The sequence below is a fragment of the Drosophila nasuta genome, chromosome 3, assembly GCF_023558535.2.
Source record: "Drosophila nasuta strain 15112-1781.00 chromosome 3, ASM2355853v1, whole genome shotgun sequence".
In the NCBI taxonomy this organism is placed as follows: domain Eukaryota; kingdom Metazoa; phylum Arthropoda; class Insecta; order Diptera; family Drosophilidae; genus Drosophila; species Drosophila nasuta.
This window is the reverse complement of record NC_083457.1, coordinates 42896664-42919924: the sequence shown is the minus strand read 5'-3', so window position 1 is coordinate 42919924 and position 23261 is coordinate 42896664. Positions and strand designations below refer to the sequence as shown.

Sequence of the window (23261 nt, the reverse complement as noted above, 5' to 3'; positions counted from 1 at the left end):
AACACATGTCGGAATCATATTCTATCATATGAGCAGCTCTCCGTTTGCTTTGCTATGTGATTCCCGGTACTATCGGCGGAGGCTGTGCTGCTCTGTGCTCTACTTTTGGACTTAGTTGCCTTTAAGAGCTAGCGGGTTATCGCTGTTAGGCTGATAACAGTTCGTTGTACGACAAAACCCAGAGCACTTTCAGTTTCATTGACTAAATTTAACACGAGATGCTTTACCCAAATCATATTCTCTGAACTATACCATTTCTAAAAACTGAGCTTCAGATAAGGCATTTAGAGAGTCGAAAATATTTTAGGAAGTAAAAATTCTCTCAAAAATACGAAAATAGCTTTGAGTTAATAATTTTTACATAATAATAGCAGTGTTGATAAGAAATGTATTTAAATTTTTATGGTGCCGGCAATTTGCAGAATAATTCTCAATTTTTTCCCCGCCAACAGTTGACTGATTATGCCCGGATGAACTTTACTATCTCTTGTGATTTGGTGAGGTAATTTTATTCTAAAATTTAGTGCCTCTCTAATTTGATTTGTTCAGTATTTGAGTTACTTACAGAAATCTGAATAAAATTATTGCAGTTGGTCTTTCCCTCATTACAGAAGAGAAGTAAAATGAATCGGCATCCGTTAATTATATTTTTTATGGCTTTATGGTAGATACATACATACAAATTTCTTTATCTAACAAAAAGTTTTGAATTTAGCATTATTATGTTATGTTCGAAACTTAACAGAAACTGTTAAAGTTATGCTACTGTAATTAAACATAAAGCTTTCATGTAGCGAAGCTTTGGTTTATGTCCGTTTCTTTTGCAGCTTTTCATGCGCTACAACAAAAAGCTGTTTGATATAAAACTTTCAACGCATATTCAAAATGTAATATTCTTATTAAATTAAACAATAAGAATTTCATTTAAAGGAAAGCAATCTATTTCTTTTTATTAAGTTTCATGTTGTAGGATAGACAAATAGATAAAGAGAGAGGAGTATTGAATTTACTAGGATTTGTTGTTCATAACAAGTTTAAGCTTAGTGGAAAGTAGACTTAACAATTTTCCTGGGCTAAGAAGACACTTTGGTTGTTTAAGGACACTTGTGAAATTACTTCTCCTCATCTTGGCTCTCCTCAATGTCGATCTTTATGATATTCACAGTGGGACCAGGTGAATCGCTTCGCTCTGGATGTCCATTCACCGTAGGTGCTGCAACTGTTGCCTCAGGCTCCACAATGCATTCGTCGCTGCCTGTAGTGCTGATGGTAATCGTCGGAATGTTGTCGGACCAGATAGAACTTTGGGAGTCCTCTCGCATGACGCGACGCCGCTGGGAAGCACTGCGTTTGGGGAAGGTAATCGGACCAGGCAGATCCAATTCCTCCAAATCATCCATGGTGGCTAGAGTGGGCGTGGATGATGAGTTGGGGCCACCAACTGCGGGTGGTATTGGAGGCTTGATGGTTGGACGACTGGACGATGAGGATGTGCTGCTGCCAAAGTGCAGTGGCGCACTGGGTGTGGGTGAATCCGGCTCTGGCGTTGGTGGCATGTCCAGAGCTGTGGCACTTGAGTTGCTCGACAACACTGAAGGTGGTGGTGGCGGTGTGTAGGCCAAATATGTGGGTGTTGTGGGCCCTGGCGACTCGTCTGACCCTTGCTCAACATCGTCCTTTTTCAGATTAACTGCCTCACGTACGAGTGCCAACAGGGAACCAATTTTCTTGCGTCCCTGGCGAGACAATGCCGCCAGTTTCTCTGCATTCATTTGGCGCTGACTCAGACCCAAGCTAGGAGTGGGTGAAGGCAACGGCTGCGGCTCACCAGACGATCCATTGCCATTGCCATTGGAGTTGCTACTTGTCAGCTCACTGTTAAGGTGCTCGCTGCTGGGCACTTGGGGAATCTCTCCGGATTTATTCTTCTCGAGACTCTTGTCATCAAACTTAAATACTTCAGGCTCTTGTCTGCTGGTCGACGAGTTGTGCTTCGATTTGTGTCTGCGGAACTTGAATTTGCTCAACCCGAGACCTTCGAGGGTACCGCCCTCTTTAAGCGGCGGCGGAGGTGGCCGCTCTTGTTGCTCCTCATGTTCGGGAGGCTTCTTTTCGTCCACTATGTGAAAGTGACTCTCAGGTGCCGCTGGCTCAGGAGCCTGTGGTTCCGCCTCGGGTGTTGTGGGCTTCGATTGCTCATCCTTCTCCTTCTCCTTGTCCTTCTCTTTGTCCCGCTTGCGACGCAACAAACTAGCGCGTCGTTCATTCACAATGCGCGAGTTAGTCTCTGGATCGTGTTCATTTGGTGGGTCATAGGGCGGTGGGTGTTGCCTATGCTTGTGCTCCTTTTTCTCCCTGAAACTTTCCCGCTCCTTGCGCTCATGTCTGTCCACCTTGAAGCGACTCTTAGGATGCGGTTCCTTGACGGGAAAGTGGTCGGTACCGGGACTGCTGCCACCAGCATTTGAGGCCGCTGCAATGGAATCGGAACGTGCTCGTTCCTGCTTGGCAATCTGCACGATGTCCACGAGCGAGGGTTTCCGGGTGCGACGTATTTGTTGCAAGCGTGACAGGCCAAAGCTGCGCTTCTCCTTGGGCTCCTCGTCGTGGGGCAACGAGTCTTGGTGCTCAGTGTCCGTGTCGTCGTCGTCGCGACGCAACGAGTCGTCATCCGAGGTGGCTGAACCCTTGCGCAATGCCTTCTTCATGATGCGTGAGATGAGCTCTGTGCAAAGTGCAGGCGAAAGTTGAGTTAAGCAGCATGGAGGAGGCAAAAGTTGTTGGCTACTTACCTTTGCGTGCCTGATTCTTGTACTCTTCGTTGTCAAAATCTGGCGGCTGTGTGGGCGTGACGGGGGACGATGCCTCGAGCACTTTGCGCCAGCGATTTGTCAGTGTTGTGGCGGTTGGTTCCGCCTGCTTAACCTCGGGAACTTTGAAAATCTTTTTGCGCTCCTCCTCGCGCTCCTTCTGCAACTGTGTACGCAGATCCTGATTAGCTTCGCGTAACGCCCCCGTCAGCGATATGAGATAATAAATGATGAGTATGAGTAGCAAAAGAAGCGGTATAACGGTACTCGACGATGTCAGATAGTCCAGTGGCTCATGAAGTTGCCTAGCAAGCGATTGTAAGTCAAAGAATTATTAACATTGCCTCAGGGGTCAGTTGGCTTGAGACTTACTTGGGTAGCGCGTTTCTGGTGGTATTTGTTATGAACTCAGCGATGCGATTGTACTCGGAAAAGGGTCCACAGTGCCAGGAAGGGCGCAGCCAAACAATAGCATAGCCAACGGGCAGCACACAGAGGAATAACATGGTCAGCAACAGGGATAGATAAAAGTTGTTCGATTTGGAGGCTCTGCAACATACAACAAAATATTTACTTTGATATAGTAGATCAAAGAGAAGGCAACAAGGATACTAGGATACATACTTAAAGACCACCTCGTGTGGCACATTGCAGGTGAGTACAATCCAGGATCTAAAGTACATCATAATCATCAGTTTGACAAGGTTGATGAGCACCAGACCGGGTGAGAAGAAAATGCCCATCCACACCTGTCCCTGGTTATTAATCAACGTCAGGATGTTCTCAGCTATCTTAAAGTCTCCATACTGCATGTCGCATGCCGCATGCCGCAAAAACAAAGGCGACCCATTAGTCACAGTCGTTTGGTTGATGTTGCGAAAGAGAGTGGGGAAAAAAGTCGAGAATGCGGGATGAGGTTGCTAACTAGGATAAAAGTGTGTGCGTTCTGCTCTCGCTTTCGCTCTTGCACTCACCTGCGGAAACGTTTTCTCCATGTCCCAGCACCAGTTTTGATTGACATACCGCACAAATAGGGCACGCAGAAAGTCGATGCATAGCGGCGCCACGATGGACATGAGCTGCAACATACCGTGAACAAGGAGAGTAAGAAGGGGCGGTCAAAGCATGTTGTAATGAAGTGGTATTTGTGGCACAGAACACATGCTTCAAAACGTGCCACAAGCTCTGCCACACAGCACATTGTCTGCTTACACCCTGTAAGCTTTAAAGGTGGCAACACTTTGGATACTTTTAAGAACTGCAGTGCATTGTTTAGCTTACTTACAGGGCATCTTTTTGTCCAAAACCCTTGCACATTTCTAGCAGCTAGTCATGTAACATAGTTCGAGACATGTTTATGGCTGATTTACTGGCCGCACAATCCTGCAAACTATCTGACCAGAAACCCATTTATTTCCCAACCGAAATTCATGCACGAACACGTACCTGGAACGAGGCAAGATACCCAAGGATACCCAAGACTGTGCAAAGGATATTTGCTTCCTACTACATCGTCTGTTAGTAAAACCGCACATGACCAAAACCCAATTGGGTCTTAACCTAACGCAAACAGTGACTTGAGCTTAAAATTTTGTTATGCGTAAGGCATAAAGGCGCTTAACTTAAGGCTCGTAACTTGTTTAATTTATGTGCCCAAATCGTTTAATAGAGATTATGTACGCCATGTCCAGATGACAACAACAACATCAAAAACAACAACATCGAAAATATCAACAACAAAATATGTATCTACATAATCAAATTGTGCGCCTTTTTTCTAAATTTTTTGTAAGCTTTTCAAGCAAAGCTGCTTATACAAATGGTAAAAGCAAAAGAAAAAACGACCCCGAAAAGTTGACCGTGTCGAGCCCATGAATTTGTTTGCGATTAGACTTTAAGTTCACAATCAAATCTTAGGCCAATCGACACTCATCCAACAAAGGAATCGAGTGAAGAAAAACACTTGGAAATCGATGGCAAAAGTTCAAAAATGTTTCCTATGCAAATGCCGCTCATTGATAAGTATAAATTGCGTTCAATGCCAAGCGAATACCAGCTGCGTATTGGGCAAAGGACTCTGGAGAGCGATTATTATGATAAAATACTTTTTGGTTCTGTCTGGGTCGTTGTGCTATATATTTCTTACATAGGGGGTAGCTTAGATTTGAAAGGGAATATGCCAACAATTTAAATTTGTTGGTATTACAAAAGTTGGCTATAATGAAAATAGTTTTAATTTGAACTAGCAACTTAATGTTAAATTAAAATTCAGAAAAAACATTCAGGAAAACTTAGCTGAAGTATATAGAAATTCATAAGGCAAGGGTATACAGTTTGCGACTAATCTAAACATAGATTTTCAGTTTTAGTTGCTTTGCTTTTGACTTTTCAAGCTAACACAAAAAATTTTGTTTTTTGCCATGAAGAGCGGAAAACAAATTTTTTTCGTGCAGCATTTTCCGGACAATTTAGCTAAACGGGATTTCACGCTATCGCCTAAGTAGCACACTGCTTTTGCTCTCACTGCCAGCTTGTCTGTCTGGTTGTTGCCCTCTTTAAAGTTCAATCATATTTCAAAGTTAAATAGATTTCGATATGAGCACAACAACGACGCTGCAGCTGTTTATTTGCTCCCCGGATGATTCCTGGTGCTGCGGAAACGTCGCATTTTCGACTGGCAAAAAGGAAATTGATAGCAGTTGCTGCTGATGCTGACAAATTTGTGTTTAAACTGCGGCCAGACATTTGTCCATTCATCTCTTCTGTCTTTGCCTACTTGTATTCTTTTTTGCTTACCCCATCAAAGACGATGACCTTTGACAACTCCTGACCCAATGATGTCTCCCAGCACATTGTTGTAAGATTCATTTGAATGGTTTTCAGTGCCTTACGCACTTCCTTCAGTCGCTCCACTTGCAACTCCAGAGGAGTCTTCTTCACCGTGGTTTGCCGTGCTTCGCTACTGAGTGTGGTTTCCAGTCCGTCGGCTGTGGTTGTGCTGCCGAAGAAGTCCTGATTCTCGGGCGGACACACGGTGATCACACAGTGCTCTGTGTTGCCATGCTGTGCATCGTTGTCGTAGTAGACTGTGCTGCCAATGCCCTCAATCTGTGCGTAGTCTATGTAAAAGGGTGTTGTAGTTGTGCTGCCGCCAACTATGTTCTCATCATCTTCGGTGGTGCTGCTAGAGCCGAAGATTCCATCGCTGCTGCTGGTGGAGCTGAAACTCTCTGTAGTGCTGCTGCTGCTTTCTATGTTCTCCGTTGTTGAGGTTGTTGGCGCCTCAGTGGTGCGTATGGTAGTTGTCGTCGTAGGTCTCGTGGTGGTGTTGGGTTTCGGAGTGGTGCTGGTGGTAGTTGTGGTGGTGATGTTGGGAATGTTTAATTTGTTGCGCCTCTCTTGCAGAAAACGTCGCCACTCTTCCTCACTCAGTCGGCTTATAGGACGTGTTGTGGTCGTGGTGGTGGTGGTGCTGCTGCTGCTGCTTGTTTGTGGCGTCCATACTGGTGGTGCTGGCCTATAGGGTGGTCTGTAGATGGGTGGCGGTGTGTAACTAGCGGGTGTTGTAGGCTCTGACAATGTGGTGCTGCCATTGCGATGCCTTCGACTGTATCTGCTGGTGTGCCACACAGGTGGCGATTGCTCCACCTGCCTTTTTTTGCGTGGCTGCTCATCCAGTTGAGCCAGCGCCTGTGCCAACGGATCATCTGATTGCTCAGTGGTAACCAGCTCATCAGCGCCATCGGGCAACTCGCCACCTTCAAAGTAATCTACATAGTTGAAGTAGCTATCGTTGCCAGGCGCTGGCGTCGTTGTAGTACTGGATGAACCCAACTGTGGCTCATCGCTGCCATAGTCATAGGAGCCATCCTCATCGGTTGTAAATGGCGCCGCAGTTGTCGTTGTTGTTGTTGTTGTACTTTGTGTGGTTGGCAGCGTTGTGGTTGTTGCTTTGGTGGTTGTTGTCGTTGGAGTGGTTGTTGGTAAGGTAGTCCAAGGTGTCGTCGTCGTCGTCGTCGTTGTCGTTGTCGTTGTTTCAGTAGTTGTTATGGGTGGCAGCGTAGTCCACATTTCGGTGGTTGTTGTTGGCGTCGTTATGCTGGGCAATATTGTGGTTGTTGTCAGATTCAGCAGCATCAAGGTGGTGGTAATGTTCTTGGGATTGCCAAATATCCGAAATAGTCGTGGTTTTGAGCATTTAAAAGTTATGTTATAGCACTTAATCCGCTGCAGCGTTGACAACATTGCACCCACCGCAGTGCTAGAGAAGAGCGCATCGGTGGTGCCCGAAGAATCGGCTCCCCAAGGTGTTGTTGTGGTCAGATCATCAGAGAAGCCGTCCGATGTGCTGTCACTGTAAAGCGGCGTCGTTGTGGTCATCGCTCTCAGTGTCTCAATGGAGCTCATCAGGTGGTGCAGCTCCTGCGTGTTGGTTTCGTTCTCCAGCTTCAGCATCTGGAGCGGTTTCTCCTTGCTGTTGATCTTGTAGATGAACGAGAACATCAGCGAATACAAATTCAACATGTTAAGTATCATGATGCTGTGGAGGGAGAAGAGGAATAAATGAAAGAGATGATCAATGAATGGATATTTTTCTTTAAAAATAACGTAAGAAAAAGGCGACAGTACTGATTGATGTGTAGAACATAATTTGTGAAGAGCATTAGTATTCAGAATATTTGCAAGTTTTTAAACAGAGTGATAAAAATGTTTTTGGCGTGTTGTCTGTATACATTTTAAATTATAATAATTGAATAGTAAAATTACAAATAATTTCTTATTCATTCAAGATTATTTTCTCGGTCCTTTTTCTTATTTGTTTTATTTTCTTAAGTTTTCTTTTGCATATTTGCCACAAAGCATTTGCTGCATGTTTTTCTTTGCTTACCGCGCAAGTTGCAGACGCAGCTGCTGCCTGGGATGCCAGTTCTCGAAGAGGCCCAAGGCTTCGAATATCATGGGAAGGAAGAAGGATAACAGCGTCATGGTCACATTCACGGCATTGCGACTGAGCCAATTGTCGTGCTTGGCCAAATCCTCAGAGCTAAAAGCAACACAGAAAAGCGATTACTCGAGTTAAGTGTAATTTCGTACGCCAGAGCAAAGGATACACACTGATTCACCAGTAGGACAACTGTGGCTCCCGATAATCCCAGCAGGCCCATGACCAGAATGTTAACCAATATCCTTTGTAATATCACGCGCCAGCTGCAGGAGGAAGAAAACACATCATGGAGCATGGTAATAGTGCAATTATAAACTGCAATTGACGCTGCATACTCGGTATATCCTTTTGGCACTTACTTGCGATTATCCTTTTTCTTTTCGGCTTCCTCGAGCAGCGCCTCCTTGAAGCCAACAACAACGGATGCGATGCGATTATGCGCCGTCTCCGCGTGTCCTGTGCAAAGGTAATAATAAAGTTGAGTTCCTTCTTTGTTCGTTGCTGCTTACCTATCATAAAGTCCCAGCCGGTGAAGAGTTTCCACGAGAAGACACACTCATCATCCTTCGAGGAAAGTTTCGAGTTGCGCGAATTCTCTGCCATTCTGTCATGAAAGAGAAAAGTGACGCAAAGTCATGTTAAGTGAGAAGAAAAGAGTAAAGAAAAAAGTTGGTTTACAAGCCATAATTGGCGCACAAATCCTGGCTGCCTAATGCCGCACAAAATATGACCACAAAATAGTACAAATTCACGCATGCCGCGCACGTGCCACAAACGTGTGGCAGCACAAGTGGCAAGGTCAGTGTCGGCATCCTCGTTGCTGTCGGTGCTGTCGTTGCCGTTGCTGTTGACATTGCTACTTTGTTCAATTACGAAATCAACATAATGCCGACAAAGCCATTAAAAGGAGCAACCGTTGCCAGCCAGGACACTCCCTAGTCCTCCCTCTCGCTCTTGCCCCCTTTCGGTTGTCCAGTTAACACGCTGCCACAGCCGCCGCTGCCGCTTCGCTTGTCTCGTGTCTGGCCGCGTGCGTGCGTAAATCATAATGGCCAAGTTTTTTCCTTATAGGCGAAGTTTTACTTCCCCCCTTTCTCGTTTATTTGGAGAACACGCCCAACTCGGACAACTCGAACATGCCGTAGATTTGTATTATTTAATCAGCGCGACGTTGCGTTCGGTTTAATTAATTAACGACCATTTTTTGGCATTTAGTTTGCCTTTGTGGCTTCGATGTTCAGAGATTTAATGAAGTGTTCCGTTCCACCATCAATTCTATTTCTCTATACCCATACTCACTTTCTTAGCGTGGCCACAAAGCTGTAGATGTAGACGAGCACGGCAGTGAGGAAGTAAGCCAACGGCAGCTTATAGCCGGATGTGCTGATGCCGGAAGTGCTCGAATAATAACTATGTGAAGTAGAGAAGCAAACGCGATAAAGAGATATGAGTGAACGAATACATGTGAGCATAAAGAAATTCGCCATTAACCACGCCACTTAAAATTAACTTGATTATATTATGCAACTGAATTGCTGGCGAATTGCATGCGAAATTATTATTAATTATTGCAGCTGTAGTGTGGAAGGATTTAAAGGAGCTCTTGCCAGACAATTTTAAGTCGGGCATTCTTAATTGAGGGAATTAAATATTGTGATACGGAAAGATATGTAAATTACAAAATAATAATGAAAGTTTAAAGAAATTGATGGAAACTAAAGATTAAAAAGCTAATGCTTAAATCTGTACTTTTATATATTTCTTAAAATCTCTTGTGGTTATCAATACATGAAAATATTAGTTAATTTTTTAATACATTTAAAATGAAATTACGAAAAAAAATTTAATTAAATCAAATAAATTTACACAAATATAAATGCCAACTTTAGGTAAAATTGTAGTAAGTTAAATTATATTGTATCACAAACTGTGCCACAAGTCGTATACGTAATTAATGCGATTACATTTTATAGGCATTTTTACAAGTTAAAGGGTATGGAATTTACATGGTAATCATAAAGCACATTAAACACTGTAATAATATTATATATGCATATTTTGCTTCTCTGCATTTTCATGCTCTTGACTTACCCATAAAACATGGGTGAATACTTCAAGTAGCCCTCGAATTCCCAGAATGTGAAAAGATTACCGGCTACTTTGTATTCCGGTTCGGACATGCGTTTTCGCGGATCCGTTTCATCGTGTTTCGTTGCAAAGTACTAAAGAATACGATGGGAAGGAAGCGTGGAGAGAGGAAAGGGATGTGGTTAATACATGCTGGGAATGGAAGAGAGCAATTACAATGGTTGAGGCGAACGCACCTCCGGTCCAATGACAAAGGCCACCAACGGAATGGCAATCATAATGTTGACCCACATGAGCCAGCGTAGGAATGTAAAATAGGATGCGACGCCGGAGCCGAAATGCGATTCGATTTCCTTGATGCGCAGTTCCCAGGGTATGAGCACTGTGAGTAAACTGGTGGTTTCACGTTTCCAGTGCCGCCATCGCTGCGAAGAGGAGAAAGAGAATGAAGAGAACGAAGTGGAGACGTAGAGAAGGCGACATGAGTTATGCATGAATACAGACTCGGACTCGAACTCGGACTGAGCTGGAGTCAGAGGCGTAGATTGTGCTCGTATTTTAATTGGTTTTCATGTAGAATGTCGACAAGTTTGTGAATTATGTGTCTGCAGATTTATTTGAGCGCCATAAATTTGGCAAGCATAAATAAATGCAGGACACTTGAGTTGAAGCTAGGACGGAGGACTGATATTGGGGCTGCGACTTGGTCCTTGACTGCATTTGGCCAAGCTGAACACACAGCTCGTAATTGCTGGGAGTGAGTTGTGTACTCTGTGAAATCTTTCACTTACCGCTGCCATTAAAATTTTAAACCTCGCCCACAAATCTCGGGTGCTGCGTGACATGGCAAAACGCTCCTGCAGCGCTCCCTCGTGGCGTGCCACATACGTTTTGGCCTGTCAACAGAGAGAAAATCGAACTTAATGGCGGCAACTAAGATCAAGGCGTGAAATTGAAGGTGGCCTACCTGCCGCACCAGCTTCAACTTCTTGCGTATGGGCCATGGCTGTAATTTGACCGATTGTATGACCTCCTTGTGCAGGCGTATATTCTCAAAGATTTGCTCTTGCGTGGACTCCTGATTGGTGCCCTCCTCTGCACACACAGACAGTAAAAAGAAAGCAAGAAGAAAAGCAAATATTACACATACGCCACGTCTGACCACGTGCCACCAAATGGGCGCACGTAACGGTTGAAATTACGACTACATCAGAGAAAGTCTCTGCCCTCTCACACTCTGTTCCCAATTGATTAGCCACTCGAGGCCTTACAAGTTAAACGAAATGAAATCTTTGCAAACATTTCGAGCAGGTACTTGCCTGAGCTTGTGGTATAAACACTGGAGCGTCGCCGCTCCACACTATCGAGCACGTGATCCATGGGACTCGATGCACGTCGCGAGCTGCGACTGCCACGTTTGCCTCGATAGCCACGCACACTGGCACGTCTTTGCATTATCGCCGATACGGAAATTGAGTAGTCCTCCTCATCGTCCACATCGCCGACGCCATTTTGTTGCTCGTATGGAAGGTCCTGCGGCTGATAATGTGAATGCTGTTGTGACTCGTGATAGTTATAGGCGTTGCTGTCGACGTCGCTGCTCTGATTATGTGCTGTGGTGTGCAAATCTGTGTGGAGCAAACACACAAAAAACTATTAAACTAGTGCTGTAAACTTACTCCCCCAACTATCGGTTTTTTATAGTTTCTTCTTGCCCATACCGTTCAGTTCATAGGATCTGTTATCGTCCTGTGAAGCAGTTCTGCGAGCATGTGATTTATGTGTTAGACGACGATTTACAAAAAAGGTAATTTGAAAAAGCATTGCATGGCAGTATTACTTACCTGCGTCCCCTTTGTCCTCGATAGTATTCTCGACGCTCGTCGGCGCTGCTCTGCATCTGCCAGCCTCCGCCTCCGCCTCCTCCTCCTCCGCCTTTGTCCTTATCCCAGTCGCATGGCGGCGCCCAGGTCACGGATAATTGATGTGGTGAGGTGACGCCCGAGTTGTGCTATATGAGTTATTCAACTTTAATTACAACTAAAGCGCTTCGCAAAAGTTTCTTTTACACTTAAATGGGAATCGCACACTCTACGTATACTTTATATTTAATTTATCATAATAATACTCTTGTAATCACTTTTATTTTACATATAAGTTTTATAATTTATTTAATTAACATTAAATGTATTTTAAATCTCTTTTTCAGAGTTTTTTCGAGTATTATTTCTTTTCGTTTTTCTAGGTTTTTTTTTGTGCCGCCGTAGCGCCTTGGAGCAGCTTTGCGCGCAGACTGAACGGCTTAGCGAGCTGCTCGGAGCCAGCAGGCCACATACAGGACATCAAAAGGACACACACCCGCTCGCCAGCTAGCCAGTGTGGAGTTAAATTTTTTCTAATAATGAATGAATATGAATGAAGCGCAGAGAGCCAAACCGAAACCCCACCCAGAGATTCGCTACTCGGACTCGGACTCGCGGACTTATCAAAGCCAAAACGTGCCCAAAACATACACACATAGAGACGGCGCGAACGTTAAGGAATTTACATAGACACGCGCCCGGGCATTGAGGTAGGGGAGTAGAAGGACGTCGGGCAGGTGACTGACCACTCGTTGACTTCCTTGCCCAGTTGAAACGAAGACGAATGAGCGTTAAAATCGCCAACGGCATGTGATAACAACAACGATGCCGAGCGCCGGGCGTAGCCAACAGCACAAGGAGTTCCAGGCCAGAACTGGACAGAACAGGACATTGAATGTTCATTTAGATGGTTGTGATTGTGTATGTGTATGTGTGTGTGTGTTTGTGTGTGTTTGTGTGTGGTTGGATTGAGTCACGTTGTATTCTTGGCTGGCCACTGGCCACTGGCATGTAAATGAAAATCAAACATGCAAGGGTTGATAAAGAAAATCGCGAAATTACAACAGCAACAAAACAACAGACACACAGTAAGAAATGAGGCAGACATACACACCTACACATTGGCTCACACATACTTGGACATATTCCGCGCCCACTATTGAAATATGATTTCAACTTTTATAACATTTTGCGGTGTTTTTTTTTGTGTTTCGCTTTTGCTTTCGTTTTCACTTTCCCTTTTAACTTCGGGCTTTCCCAGATTTCACTATCGTTTAGCCTTTTGCGAACTGGCCTTTTAATTAAATGAACTTCTGCCAGCCTTCTATTTTATGTGTGTATTTTTTGTTCGCTTCTGCCCTTTTAATTAACGTCAAAATTTATCTGTGCGTGCTTGGCTATGTCTGATGTCTCTGGCTCACTCCCTCATATCGAAATCGAAATCATGTCGCACGTGTAGCATAATTTGTTGGCTTTTTATGGGTTCATTAGCCGCTGCAGCCGCCAAAACTAAACAGCGAGACAAACTAAAGATGAACAGTCAGTCAGGTTGAGTTGCTGTTGACCCAATTGCCACACCCACAAAACAAACACATATGTGGCTTTTAAGTGGATTTCCATGTTCGATTGCAGTTTTAAGGTGTTGCTTTCGCTTGTCATAAATCTAACACTCAAACATGGCTGGCCAACGCCTTGGGCTATGCAATATATTTCTTTTTATATATGGCTTTGACCCAAAAACCAAAAAAAAAAAAGAAAATACATTTGGCCAACAGACACTTGGGAATTTGGGTTAAGCGCGTAGAATATTAATTAATGTCTCGGCGATCGATGTGACCATTTTACTTGTGTCCACCGTCGGTCGCTGCTCTTGTCTCATTTTCCGATACAAGCATTTATTGCAGTTTGGCCGCCTTGTTTTAATATTTCTTCTCTCGAATTTGAAGGACTTTTCCGAGCTGCTGTCATAATGCAAACGCACTTCGCCCAGTGAACTCTCGCTGCTGGAACGTTGACATAGACAATAACTATGACTCGGCGATGCGGTCAATTCTCTGTAAGGGTAGCCCACTGTTTGTTTGTCGTTCTCTATATTGTTGTGAATGATTTGTCGCGTGAAGTCTGCCATCACCTCGGGATCCAGCTGAATTTCATCAAGTTCACCGTGCCGGCAATTGTTTTGTATCCACGCACGTGTTTCGCCGCAGCCCACAAAGAACTCTCTCGTCGGCGATAAGTGATTTGGTATTTCTGTCACACAACCGAAACGATTGAACTTGCCAAAGCCGAGATCGAATATGTTGGGAGCCAATGTCGGCGGTTCGTGTCCTTGCCAGCTTTTATACTTGAAAGGACCCACCGCCGACATTTGCCCCCGTTTTTCGCCACAAAACAATCGATTCTTGTTCGTGCAATAGTTCCAATTATCGAAACTCATCGCATCGCCGTGCCACGTGAAATCCACTTGCAAGTAATCGGTGAATGCCATGTTGTAGATCTTTTTTCAGCTTGCCATGTTCGTGCAGCACTTTGTAGCAGATGTTGTGCGGCGGCGACAACTCAATGTAGCCATCGCCATGGAACTTGTTGTCGCAAAAGACGCCCACGTATCGCGATCCATCTGGCCATACATACATGCCATAGTCCTGCATGCCCAACGCATTCTGGCTGCCACAGAATTTGCTGCCTGTGGGAAAATACGTTATGCTCGACTTATCCTCTTGTCTGTAGATTATTCTTCGATGTGGCATATCGATAAAATCACCAGCGATTACTTGTACAATATAAATGTATAAAATATAAATGTAATCTTATTTTTGAAGAAACTCGTAAACGAAAACAAATTGAACAGTCAATGCAAAATATAAACAGGTTGTTTCAACAATAAATCAACGAATGAAAGCTAATACTAATAATCGGTCAATAGACATAACAGCCGAAGGCGACTCTTAAGGATTGTTTAACTGAGCAAACTAGTAAGAAACCTACAGTCGAGTGTGCTCGCCTCATTACGCTATTTCAATAAAACCATATTCTAAGAATATACCAAAAAAATAAAATCTTAAAATATACTGAAATATTAAAAATATACTGAAATACTAAAAATATACTGACACATATCGTCTCAGATATTCATGTTGATATACAATTGTGTGAAGTTTTGTGACTTGTGCACTTGCATCATTGACATAAATAAGGATTAAAATGATTTCCAACTAGTCGTTTATATTTTTAGATTAATGCAATATTTTCCATACTAAGTGATTGACTAGACAGCATATCAATGACAAAGATAATAAACTCCTTCAAATTAAAATTTTGTTGCCATGATTCAAATCAAGTTCTAAACTTTTGTGTGTCCCAAACTTTTTGTTGCTTGCATGGTGAAATTTAAAGTCTATTTTTTTAGAGAATTATATTTTTGCAGAGTGTTAGCATAAAATATTTGCTGTGCACAAATTTGAATAATTTACTTCAAATTTCATTCCATGCAAACTACTAAAAACTGCTAAGGGAAAATCACATATATTTAGACAACAAGTTGTTCAACGTGTTGCACATTCTGCACTAGAATTTTCTTTGTTAACATTTCAAATGGTTTTTCTAACCAAAACTACAGCTCAAAAACGGAACGATTAATGTCAATAAAGCTAGCTGGACGTTTCATATACGATTGAACCACATAGAGATTGTCACCAGCTTTCTTTTGGGCCATCCAATAGGCAGTATCGAAATTATCCTTGGTCTTCTCCACAAGTGACACTTCCGAAGGACTCTCCGAAACAGTTTGTGTGGCTCCAGAATCGACATTCTCTGGATCCGAGGTGCTGGTCCAATCGCGTGCTCTGTGAAGCGGTGGCAGCGCTTCACCTGGACGACTACGTTCCCAAAGTCGAGTGAACTCTTCAATCTCCTTTTGCTCCCGTTCGTGATGTCGTCTTATGCACACTTCAGTGATTGTTTGCTGGGCATTCTTTGGTCGATCGGCAGCAAAGAGAAAGTCGGCAGTTGCTCGATCTGGCTCAGATTTCGCTTTGCATAGTTTGGGATAATAACGTTCGCGTCGTACTTCTTTTTTGGGTGTATAGAGCGTGATGTTGGTCAATTGCGATTCCTCGGTTGCCAGATTATTTCCAACAATCTTGCGACAAAAGTCCGGCAGTGGTTCAATCACGTGCTGCTTGTGCGCCCCACGACAATGTCGCTTGATCCAACTACGCTCCTTGGGACAATTGACATAGACACTCTTTGAGAAGGGCGGCTGCCTATCCAGCAGCCAGCCATTATCGGCATTGAAGATGCCCTCTTCCACATCGTAGCAGCCATCGGGCACCGTTCGTGCCAATAGATTATTGGTCAAGTAAGATGTAGGACCCACAGGTTGTTGTCCGTAGAAACGTTCCGCCTGATAGCGACGATCCTGCGGCGTCAGATACTTCCATTCATCGCATAGAAATTCACCATTCTGGAAGCTACCCTCAACGTGGAGACCATCGTTAAACCACATGTCATCAATGCTCACCAGTTTGCCCCGCACAAACTCTCCCTTGATGGTGAAGCGATAAGGCAGCGCTAGCTTCAGATGTCCATAGCCATGGAATTTGCCTTGCACGAAGCGGCCGCGATACTCGCTGCCATCGGGAAAACGATAGCTGCCGAAGCCATCCATCATGTGCAGATCCTCGTGCCAGGAACCTTCGTAGGTGCTGCCCGTAAGAAAGCGCATCGATGCCCTATGCAATTCCTCATAATTGCTGGTTAAATTCTCCGTCATTATCCTGTTTCCGATTTATGTTTTGTGTGTGCTAATGCAGCGTGTTAGTTTTATTCAACTCTGTGTGGTGTTGTTGTGTTTTACTATGCCTACTTGACCCACTTAAGAGTACACCAAATGGTGCCCAGTTTGCTGAGATTCCACATTAGCTTTATGACTTAACGACTGCGCATTTGTGTTGTGCCTGAGTGCGTGAGTCGTGTGTTCTATTGTCCTGGGTGCGGTCTAACTGCCCATCTGCATGCGCTGCGCTGCGTTGATGACCCCACTCAAATTATATGTGTTGCTTTTAAAGGGAACACAAAACAGCGATTTAATCAGATAACGGACTAAGGACTTTTTACTCTACTGGGTTGAGTATGCGTTCATTAAATTGTTTACATTAAAATATTGCATTCCAGTCTGTCAGTCCCTTACAGTTTTTTACTCATCAAAAAATTGAATAATGTACTAAAACCATTTTATCTTCCTTTCGCTGTATTTTCGATTCTATTCAATAGATTCCAGTAATCATGTTAAAGCTAAATCTGCCATTTAAATGATGCAATACGAGCTCTGCCGTATCTATTATTAGAAAAGAGACCCCACATTATTGTGTTTCTTTTGTCATTATTCAAGTAATACGATCATTAACCTGTGCAGTTATTTTTGTAATTTCGCATTTATATGATTTCAACAGAAATTGTTTGCAGGAATCATTTCGTAGAAATTTGCTCGTATACAGCTAATGATTTGGCGAATGATTCAAGAGACTTTTAAAGGTATTTATATTCATCGTTTCGGTAGAAATTTGTTGCTGTAATAACATACATTTTCGAAATAAGCTATAAGTTTTTATTGTGGGCAAAATATATTACCCTCTAGGGCAACTTTGCATTTATCAATTTTGTCTGAACTGTATGCTGCTTTCTACGGTGTTAACCAGACGTTCATTGCTCACATTGTATGATGACTGTATTATCATTGTATAGATTCGCTTTGGAGATTCGAAAGCGAACAGCAAATCAAGCCTGATTGCATTAGGAATCTCTTTATAGAAGCCATTCATATAATGTAAACTCCCCTAGGACATTCGCTCGTCTACTTAGCCATAATAAGCTGCTCGTTCAGGTAAATTTTCTAAACGAGTTACAAACGATTTGATCTGTTAGCCGCCTTTGGCATCCATCCATGGCATGGTTAGGGTTTTCGACCAGGTGCTGCTTGTTTATGGCTATTGGTTTTTGGTTTGGTTTTTTGCGGCAGCTGCGCTTGCTGCTCAGTGCTCAGTGCTCTGCACGTGTGTGTGTGGGGAGCAAATCGTAAGCACTCCCTGGTGTCCAGTAAATCATGCTCACTTACCTCACTGTTGGCGCCTGTGGCACTGTTGGCGCCACCACTTCCACTGCTGGCTACGCCAGAGCCACCTCCACATCCAGGCACGGAGCTCACGCATCGAAAGTCCACAGAACCACCTGATGAACGCCGTGGCTTGCCAATGTCCAGCCGCAATATGCCCGGCTTGGGACGACGTGGCATTGCGGCTGGTGTGCTGCGCATGGAGTCCGCGGACTCGGCAGTTGGCTCCACATTTTCATTCGCCCCATTCGTTTGCATCACACAATTGTAACTCAGCTGACCCCAAGCGAACTTAACTAAACCGTGTTGAGCTGGAAGCCGCGCAAACACGTCCGCTGTGCAGCGCCAACGCGAACGTACTATGCGAGTATATCCATGTCCTGGCCAAGGAAGCAACAATTACGAGACCAGCAGACAGCAGACGGCAGCAGCAGCAACAAAAGCGTAAATAAAATGTGAATTAAACGAGTCGACGCTGACGTTGGCGTTGGCGAAGCCACGCAATAAATGTGAATATGAATGTACGTGGAAAAAGTGAGTGTGTGTGAGTATGAGTATGAATACAAGTATGAGTGTGTAAGTGAATGACGTTCACGAGGCGACAGGACACGCGGCACTTTCAACTGCTTCTCGTTGCTGTCACATAGCTCACATGTTGATGATTTTGCCGTAGCAGTCGACGTGCACACACTGCGTATGGGTGATGTGAAACTTCCAGTGTTCAGGGTCAGGCTTTGACCTCCTGTTATAGGAGCACTATATTTACATGCCTTTTAGCTTTGTGTAATTATGTCCCGGGCCTCTGCCCCAAAAAGTGTCAAAAAAAGCTGAAAAAAATATCGCATGTCGTGCGTTTTTCATTTTTCATTTGCTCATCGCTCCATTAGTGCGCTTCACTTCGCTTCGCTCTCTTTTTTTTTGCTGTATTTTATTTTTTGTTTTTGGTTTTGTTTTATATTTTGTAGTTGCGCTGTCCTGGTAATTATGACCGCACACGAGCTGCTGCTGTTGCCTTGGGTTTGTTTTCTAATTTTCAATATGCGATACGCTCGTTCACACACACGCCCCTTTGGCCACGCCTCCTCCCGTTTCCTATCTGGACTCGTATATAGTGAAGCCAGCCAAGCCCATTTGCTGTGTGTGTGTACTCGCATGTCCTGCTGCTGGAATGCTGTTCGCTGTTCACTGTTACAAGCGAAGCACGTTAAATTAATTGAACACCAAAGTGTGCAACGCCAGCTACAACAATAACAATTATAAGAGGAACAACAACAGTGACAACGACACTCGCCTGGCAACTGGCACTTAAAACTGCATGTGTGCATTTTATTTTTATTATTCACTTTATTTTGTTGCATGAACTTAATGACATAAAATAGAATTAATCTAATATTAAATAGCTTTTCTTTTTGCAAAAAAAAATGCTCATGGAATGTGTATGTGTGTTTGTGTGTGTGACATATGTATGTATGTGTGTGTGCGCATGTTTTTCGATCTCTTTCTTTCGCACGATTTATGCTTAGTACAAATTTCAGTTTCAGTCTCAAAAATTGTTGCATAAATTAACTAAAACCATTTACGTACATTATTTTAATTTTAATGCAAATTTTGTTTTAATTTGTTTTTTTTTTTAGCTATGTTAAAATGAGAAATCAAATGCCCTAAAATCGTTAGGAAAATCGTCGGTTCGCTTAAGCTACTTATTCAGCTAGTTTGATTGTTTAATTAAATTTAAATTCGTTTTAAAACTATCGAATGTTGAAATGATTAAACTATCTACCTGCTTTGCGAAGTTCCCCTTAAAACCCACTCAAAACCACTCGCAGTGTGGTAATCACTTGTACGCCAATTTTACCCGCCAGGCAATTGTTAGTTTCAGTGTGTTTGTGTGTGTGTGTGTTGTGAGTGCCGCAGCTGCAGTAAATTTATAGAGTTACTCCCCGAAAATATACGAACACACACACGACCACATAAAAGTGGCATCGATTTATGCATAAAATGCTTGATGCTGAAAAATTTATGAATAACAAACATTTTGCGTGCACACACAACGCAATCCACAATGTGTGGTCTCGGTGTGTGTGTGTGTGTGTGTCCTTGTTGCCATTGCCAGGCTTGGCTTATTTGCTTTGCCATACGATATATTTTCCAGCAAGTCAAATCCGTAAGGAAGCTGCAGTGTTTTTGCTCTACCGTTTCTCCATTTCCTTTTCTCCCTTTTACGGTTGTGTGAATGTTTGCTTAGCTTAATAACCAGTTTTTCTCAAACATGAAAAGTTGGCCAAGTTAAGCAGCAATTGGATGGGCTTTTATTATGTTTCGTGGTTCGTGCCACGGGGCGTATGATAAATGCGACCTGTTTTGTCCACCTAATGAATTGCCTGGCTGCTGCCTGAAAGCTTGTCTGTCTTTCGGCTGGCTGACGTTGTGTCTTACATGCGAAATACTTTCACTTAGTTTATTAATACTTAAATACACATTGAGCTTAAGCATTATGCTCGCTAATTGACTTATAGCTAAGCTTATTCATACCTTTCGCTTGCTTTTTTCTCCATCTCTTGTGAGCTTGAGTGTCTGTGAATGTGTGTGTATGTGAGTCAGTGTTCATGGCATTTCAATGAGCATGTCGTTCGTTTGGGTTAATTTGGTCATTTAGTCTATTGATTTTCATATTAACTAACTTACATCTCTATCTGATTCTATCTCGTGTAGCTGGCCTTAAAAATTGCCATTGCTTAAGGCTATGTCTACGAAAAATACTCACTTAACAGCTAATAAACGCACACATTACGGTTGGTAGTGGTTATTACTTGGTTCTTGGGGAAGATGGGAAACATTTGCGGGGACAATGTTCAAAATGTTGTCACTTTGCCCAAACGCATGCCAAGCAATTTACGACGCTTTTTGGCGCTTAACTTAGTCCAAATGGTGCTGCTGCCCTCGACGAGCAGAAATTCATCGCATAAATCATCCGTTTCCTTTACCGCCATGCCGCCATAGAAATGATCCTCCTGATACTTCTCAGAGCGCGAGTCGCCGGAAACGAAACCGCTTTCGGGCCGAGACAATGAGGCGGTATGCCAGGGCAGCTGTTGAAACCATCGAGCCACTTTAGCCGTCGACGAAAGCTGTGAAAATGAGCACAGAGCATAAACAAAACGACACAAAAAACACAAAAAAAAATGAAAGTCAGTGTGTAAATTTATGCAAATGAGTTATGTGCGCAAATTGCTGTCCACCAGTGCCCCAAAGAGTGTGAGAGAGTCAGATTGGAAATACGAGAAGAAGAAGAGTGGGAGGCTGCACGACACTTGAGATTTTTTTGTTGCGTGTAACTTCTGCTTGCCATCGTTTTTCATTTATCAAGCGAGATTTATGCACTGCCTGTTTGGCCATTCACAATCCAGGCGCGTAATACAAATGCGCGCAAAAGTATGCAGCACTTTTTTGCCTTGCCGCTTTAGCTGACAATTCGCGCTGCGCTCGAAAGTATGCAACAATTTACTGGCGCTGCTGCGACTACTGCTGAAAACTCATTAGGAAAATTGTTCAATGTTGCGTAAAGTGCACAAATGGTTTGCCTAGAGAAAGTACGAAACATAATGATTATATATGGCTGTGTGTTTCGACTATTTATATGCATTTTCAGTTTTATTTGCTGTTTGTTGTTCTTTGTATGTATTGTTGTTTGTAGCTTAATAAATAATCATTTAAGTATAATGTACTTAAAGAGTTGCTGCAACTAATTAGTATTTATTTATGTGTAATATAATTATTTTCTGATTTCACTGGTTATTCATTGAGCAAACAATTTTGGAAGTATTACATTAAATAACAACGAATTACAAAATAGTTTTTTTTTTCTTTAAACTAAAATATTCGTAAATATAGTTTTTAGGGGAGAACTTATTAACTACACATTTTTTGACACTTTAATAGGGGAGAGCAAATACTTTTTTTCCATATAATTATTTAATTTTTTTTATATTTTTTCTTGAATCCTAGAATTTCTTGTTAATTATAGTATTTTGTGATATGCTGCAGTTTTTATCCTGTAGATAATGTTTTTGAAAAATACTTTCGCATGACTAGATAAGTTCTGCCGACAAACTTAAAATGCAAACTACGAGTATAACGAAATTTGCGCTATTATTTAATACTGTTACTCATACTCTGACGCACTCAAATTCTCATTCATAGTCACATTCATTCACACACTCGCAACTTAGCTTAACTGGACTACTATTCATAATTCATAATTCAAGAGCTGATCCATCTATCGCTCACTCCTCACTTTGTGGTATGCCTGGCCCAGGCTGTTCGCTGCACTTGGCTCATCATTTGGCTGCGGTTTGGCACCTTCTCGCTGGTGCTGCGAGTGATGAAACTGGGCGTGGCCGACAGCTTACGCTGGTGACCCGCCTCATCGGTGACCCGCAACAGCACGGTATTGAAGCGTGTTTCCCTCGCATTATTATTATTATTACTACCGTTTCCGTTGCCGTTATTGTTGTTGTTGCTGGTGCTATTGCTGTGGCTGCTGCTGCCCGGACTCAGATTGTTATTGCTGCTGCGTTGCCGGGGCGACGAAGGCGAGTCCAGCGTCGAGGAGCTGCGACTCGTGTCGCGAGTGCCAGTTGAACCGCCGCCGCAGGCTAAGCCAGCGAGATTGCCATTGGAGACGGCCACCTTGAGTTGTTCCTCCAGATTGTTGAGGTTCTGCTCGATGCTCAGACGCAGGTCTTCGTTGAGCGAAGTGCTGCCGGTGAACGAGTTGCGATTCAGCGTGCCCAGCGGCGATGGCGTTAAAGTTCCCGCATTGAGTCCACCTGGTGATGTCAGGAAGTTGAATGCATTGGCTGCGCCATTATTGTTGTTGTTGTTGTTATTGCTCAGGGCTGCGGGCGTAGCTGGTGTGCAGGACAACGGATTGACAAAGAAGTACGAGTTGTGCGGCGATGCCGTCGGCGTCTGTTGTGTCTGCTGCTGCGCTTGCTGCGTCTGCGTTGCATTCGCATTAAGATTCAGCGCCTGCAAGCGATTTAGTAGCTCCTGATTGACCTGAAACAGATCCTTGGAGAGCGCATCCTGCTGCTGCTGCTGTTGCTGTTGTTGTAGCTGGCTGCTGATGCCATGCAGCTGGCTCATAGAGGGAAAAACACTGCCACCGCCAGCGCCTACAGGCGGTGTTGGCGGCGTCAATTGCTGCGACGAAGTTGCCGAGGAAGACGGTTGTTGTTGCTGTTGCTGTTGCAGACTCTGCAGGTTCTGGAGATTCTGGCTCTGCTGATTGAGACCGCTGAGCTGATGGCTTAGCGAGGTCAGCTGCTGATTAATGTTGCCCAGATTGTTGATCTGCTGATTGATGGTGGCCAAATTGTTGTTGTTGCTGGTCGCTTGCAACAGCAATTGCAGCTGCGATTGTTGCTGCTGTTGGTGTTGGA

At 43.5% G+C, this 23261-nt stretch overlaps 5 protein-coding genes across 12 annotated transcripts in view; all 5 read right to left on the bottom strand.

The window, feature by feature from the left end:
- Positions 1 to 915: 915 nt before the first annotated feature.
- On the bottom strand, positions 916 to 12903 carry LOC132793051 (transmembrane channel-like protein). Of its 4 annotated transcripts, XM_060802648.1 has the most exons (18): positions 11688 to 12903; positions 11565 to 11605; positions 11163 to 11471; positions 10811 to 10938; positions 10635 to 10739; positions 10080 to 10268; positions 9847 to 9977; positions 9055 to 9165; positions 8265 to 8359; positions 8115 to 8211; positions 7926 to 8018; positions 7699 to 7854; positions 5607 to 7350; positions 3785 to 3889; positions 3435 to 3616; positions 3183 to 3359; positions 2793 to 3115; positions 916 to 2725 (listed from the first exon to the last, which is right to left on the bottom strand). In XM_060802648.1, the coding sequence occupies exons 1-18, from the start codon at positions 11741 to 11743 to the stop codon at positions 1113 to 1115; spliced, it is 5655 nt and encodes a 1884-aa protein (XP_060658631.1). In that variant the 5' UTR covers positions 11744 to 12903; the 3' UTR covers positions 916 to 1112. The 4 variants fall into 4 exon arrangements, with proteins under 4 accessions (XP_060658631.1, XP_060658630.1, XP_060658632.1 ...); XM_060802647.1 differs by lacking the exon at positions 10635 to 10739 and having other exon boundaries at positions 11688 to 11758; XM_060802649.1 differs by lacking the exons at positions 9055 to 9165; positions 9847 to 9977; positions 10080 to 10268; ... (2 more) ...; positions 11565 to 11605; positions 11688 to 12903 and having other exon boundaries at positions 918 to 2725; positions 11163 to 11255.
- A 479-nt stretch (positions 12904 to 13382) lies between these two features.
- Positions 13383 to 14613, bottom strand: LOC132793057 (uncharacterized). Its single transcript, XM_060802661.1, has one exon. It carries the CDS (start codon positions 14453 to 14455, stop codon positions 14129 to 14131), a length of 327 nt encoding a protein of 108 aa, XP_060658644.1. The 5' UTR covers positions 14456 to 14613; the 3' UTR covers positions 13383 to 14128.
- A 601-nt stretch (positions 14614 to 15214) lies between these two features.
- LOC132793056 (uncharacterized) lies at positions 15215 to 16565 on the bottom strand. Its single transcript, XM_060802660.1, has one exon. The coding sequence runs from the start codon at positions 16477 to 16479 to the stop codon at positions 15319 to 15321; it is 1161 nt and encodes a 386-aa protein (XP_060658643.1). The 5' UTR covers positions 16480 to 16565; the 3' UTR covers positions 15215 to 15318.
- A 1093-nt stretch (positions 16566 to 17658) lies between these two features.
- Positions 17659 to 19054, bottom strand: LOC132788246 (uncharacterized). Its single transcript, XM_060795577.1, has one exon. It carries the CDS (start codon positions 18073 to 18075, stop codon positions 17659 to 17661), a length of 417 nt encoding a protein of 138 aa, XP_060651560.1. The 5' UTR covers positions 18076 to 19054.
- A 103-nt stretch (positions 19055 to 19157) lies between these two features.
- The window catches only part of LOC132793053 (capon-like protein), a 55598-nt gene continuing 51494 nt past the window's right edge, over positions 19158 to 23261 (bottom strand). The window contains exon 7 of one of the 5 annotated variants that reach the window (XM_060802655.1): positions 19158 to 20945. In XM_060802655.1, coding sequence (XP_060658638.1) covers positions 20670 to 20945 — 276 coding nt within the window. In that variant the 3' untranslated portion in view covers positions 19158 to 20669. Of the gene's footprint in view, positions 20946 to 21423; positions 23248 to 23261 lie in introns of those variants that run through there. The other 4 variants (XM_060802658.1, XM_060802653.1, XM_060802656.1 and 1 more) reach the window with 4 other exon arrangements.

Coding starts and splice junctions, on each gene's coding strand:
- LOC132793051 (XM_060802648.1), bottom strand. CDS start 11,743: ATGCAGAGCAGCGCCGACGAGCGTCGAGAATACTATCGAGGACAAAGG. Junction 8,360..9,054: donor TTTGTGGCCACGCTAAGAAA/GTGAGTATGGGT, acceptor CTTTCATGACAG/AATGGCAGAGAATTCGCGCA. Junction 3,890..5,606: donor AGGTCATCGTCTTTGATGGG/GTAAGCAAAAAA, acceptor GGTATGTTGCAG/CTCATGTCCATCGTGGCGCC.
- LOC132793056 (XM_060802660.1), bottom strand. CDS start 16,479: ATGACGGAGAATTTAACCAGCAATTATGAGGAATTGCATAGGGCATCG.
- LOC132793057 (XM_060802661.1), bottom strand. CDS start 14,455: ATGCCACATCGAAGAATAATCTACAGACAAGAGGATAAGTCGAGCATA.
- LOC132788246 (XM_060795577.1), bottom strand. CDS start 18,075: ATGCAAACGAATGGGGCGAATGAAAATGTGGAGCCAACTGCCGAGTCC.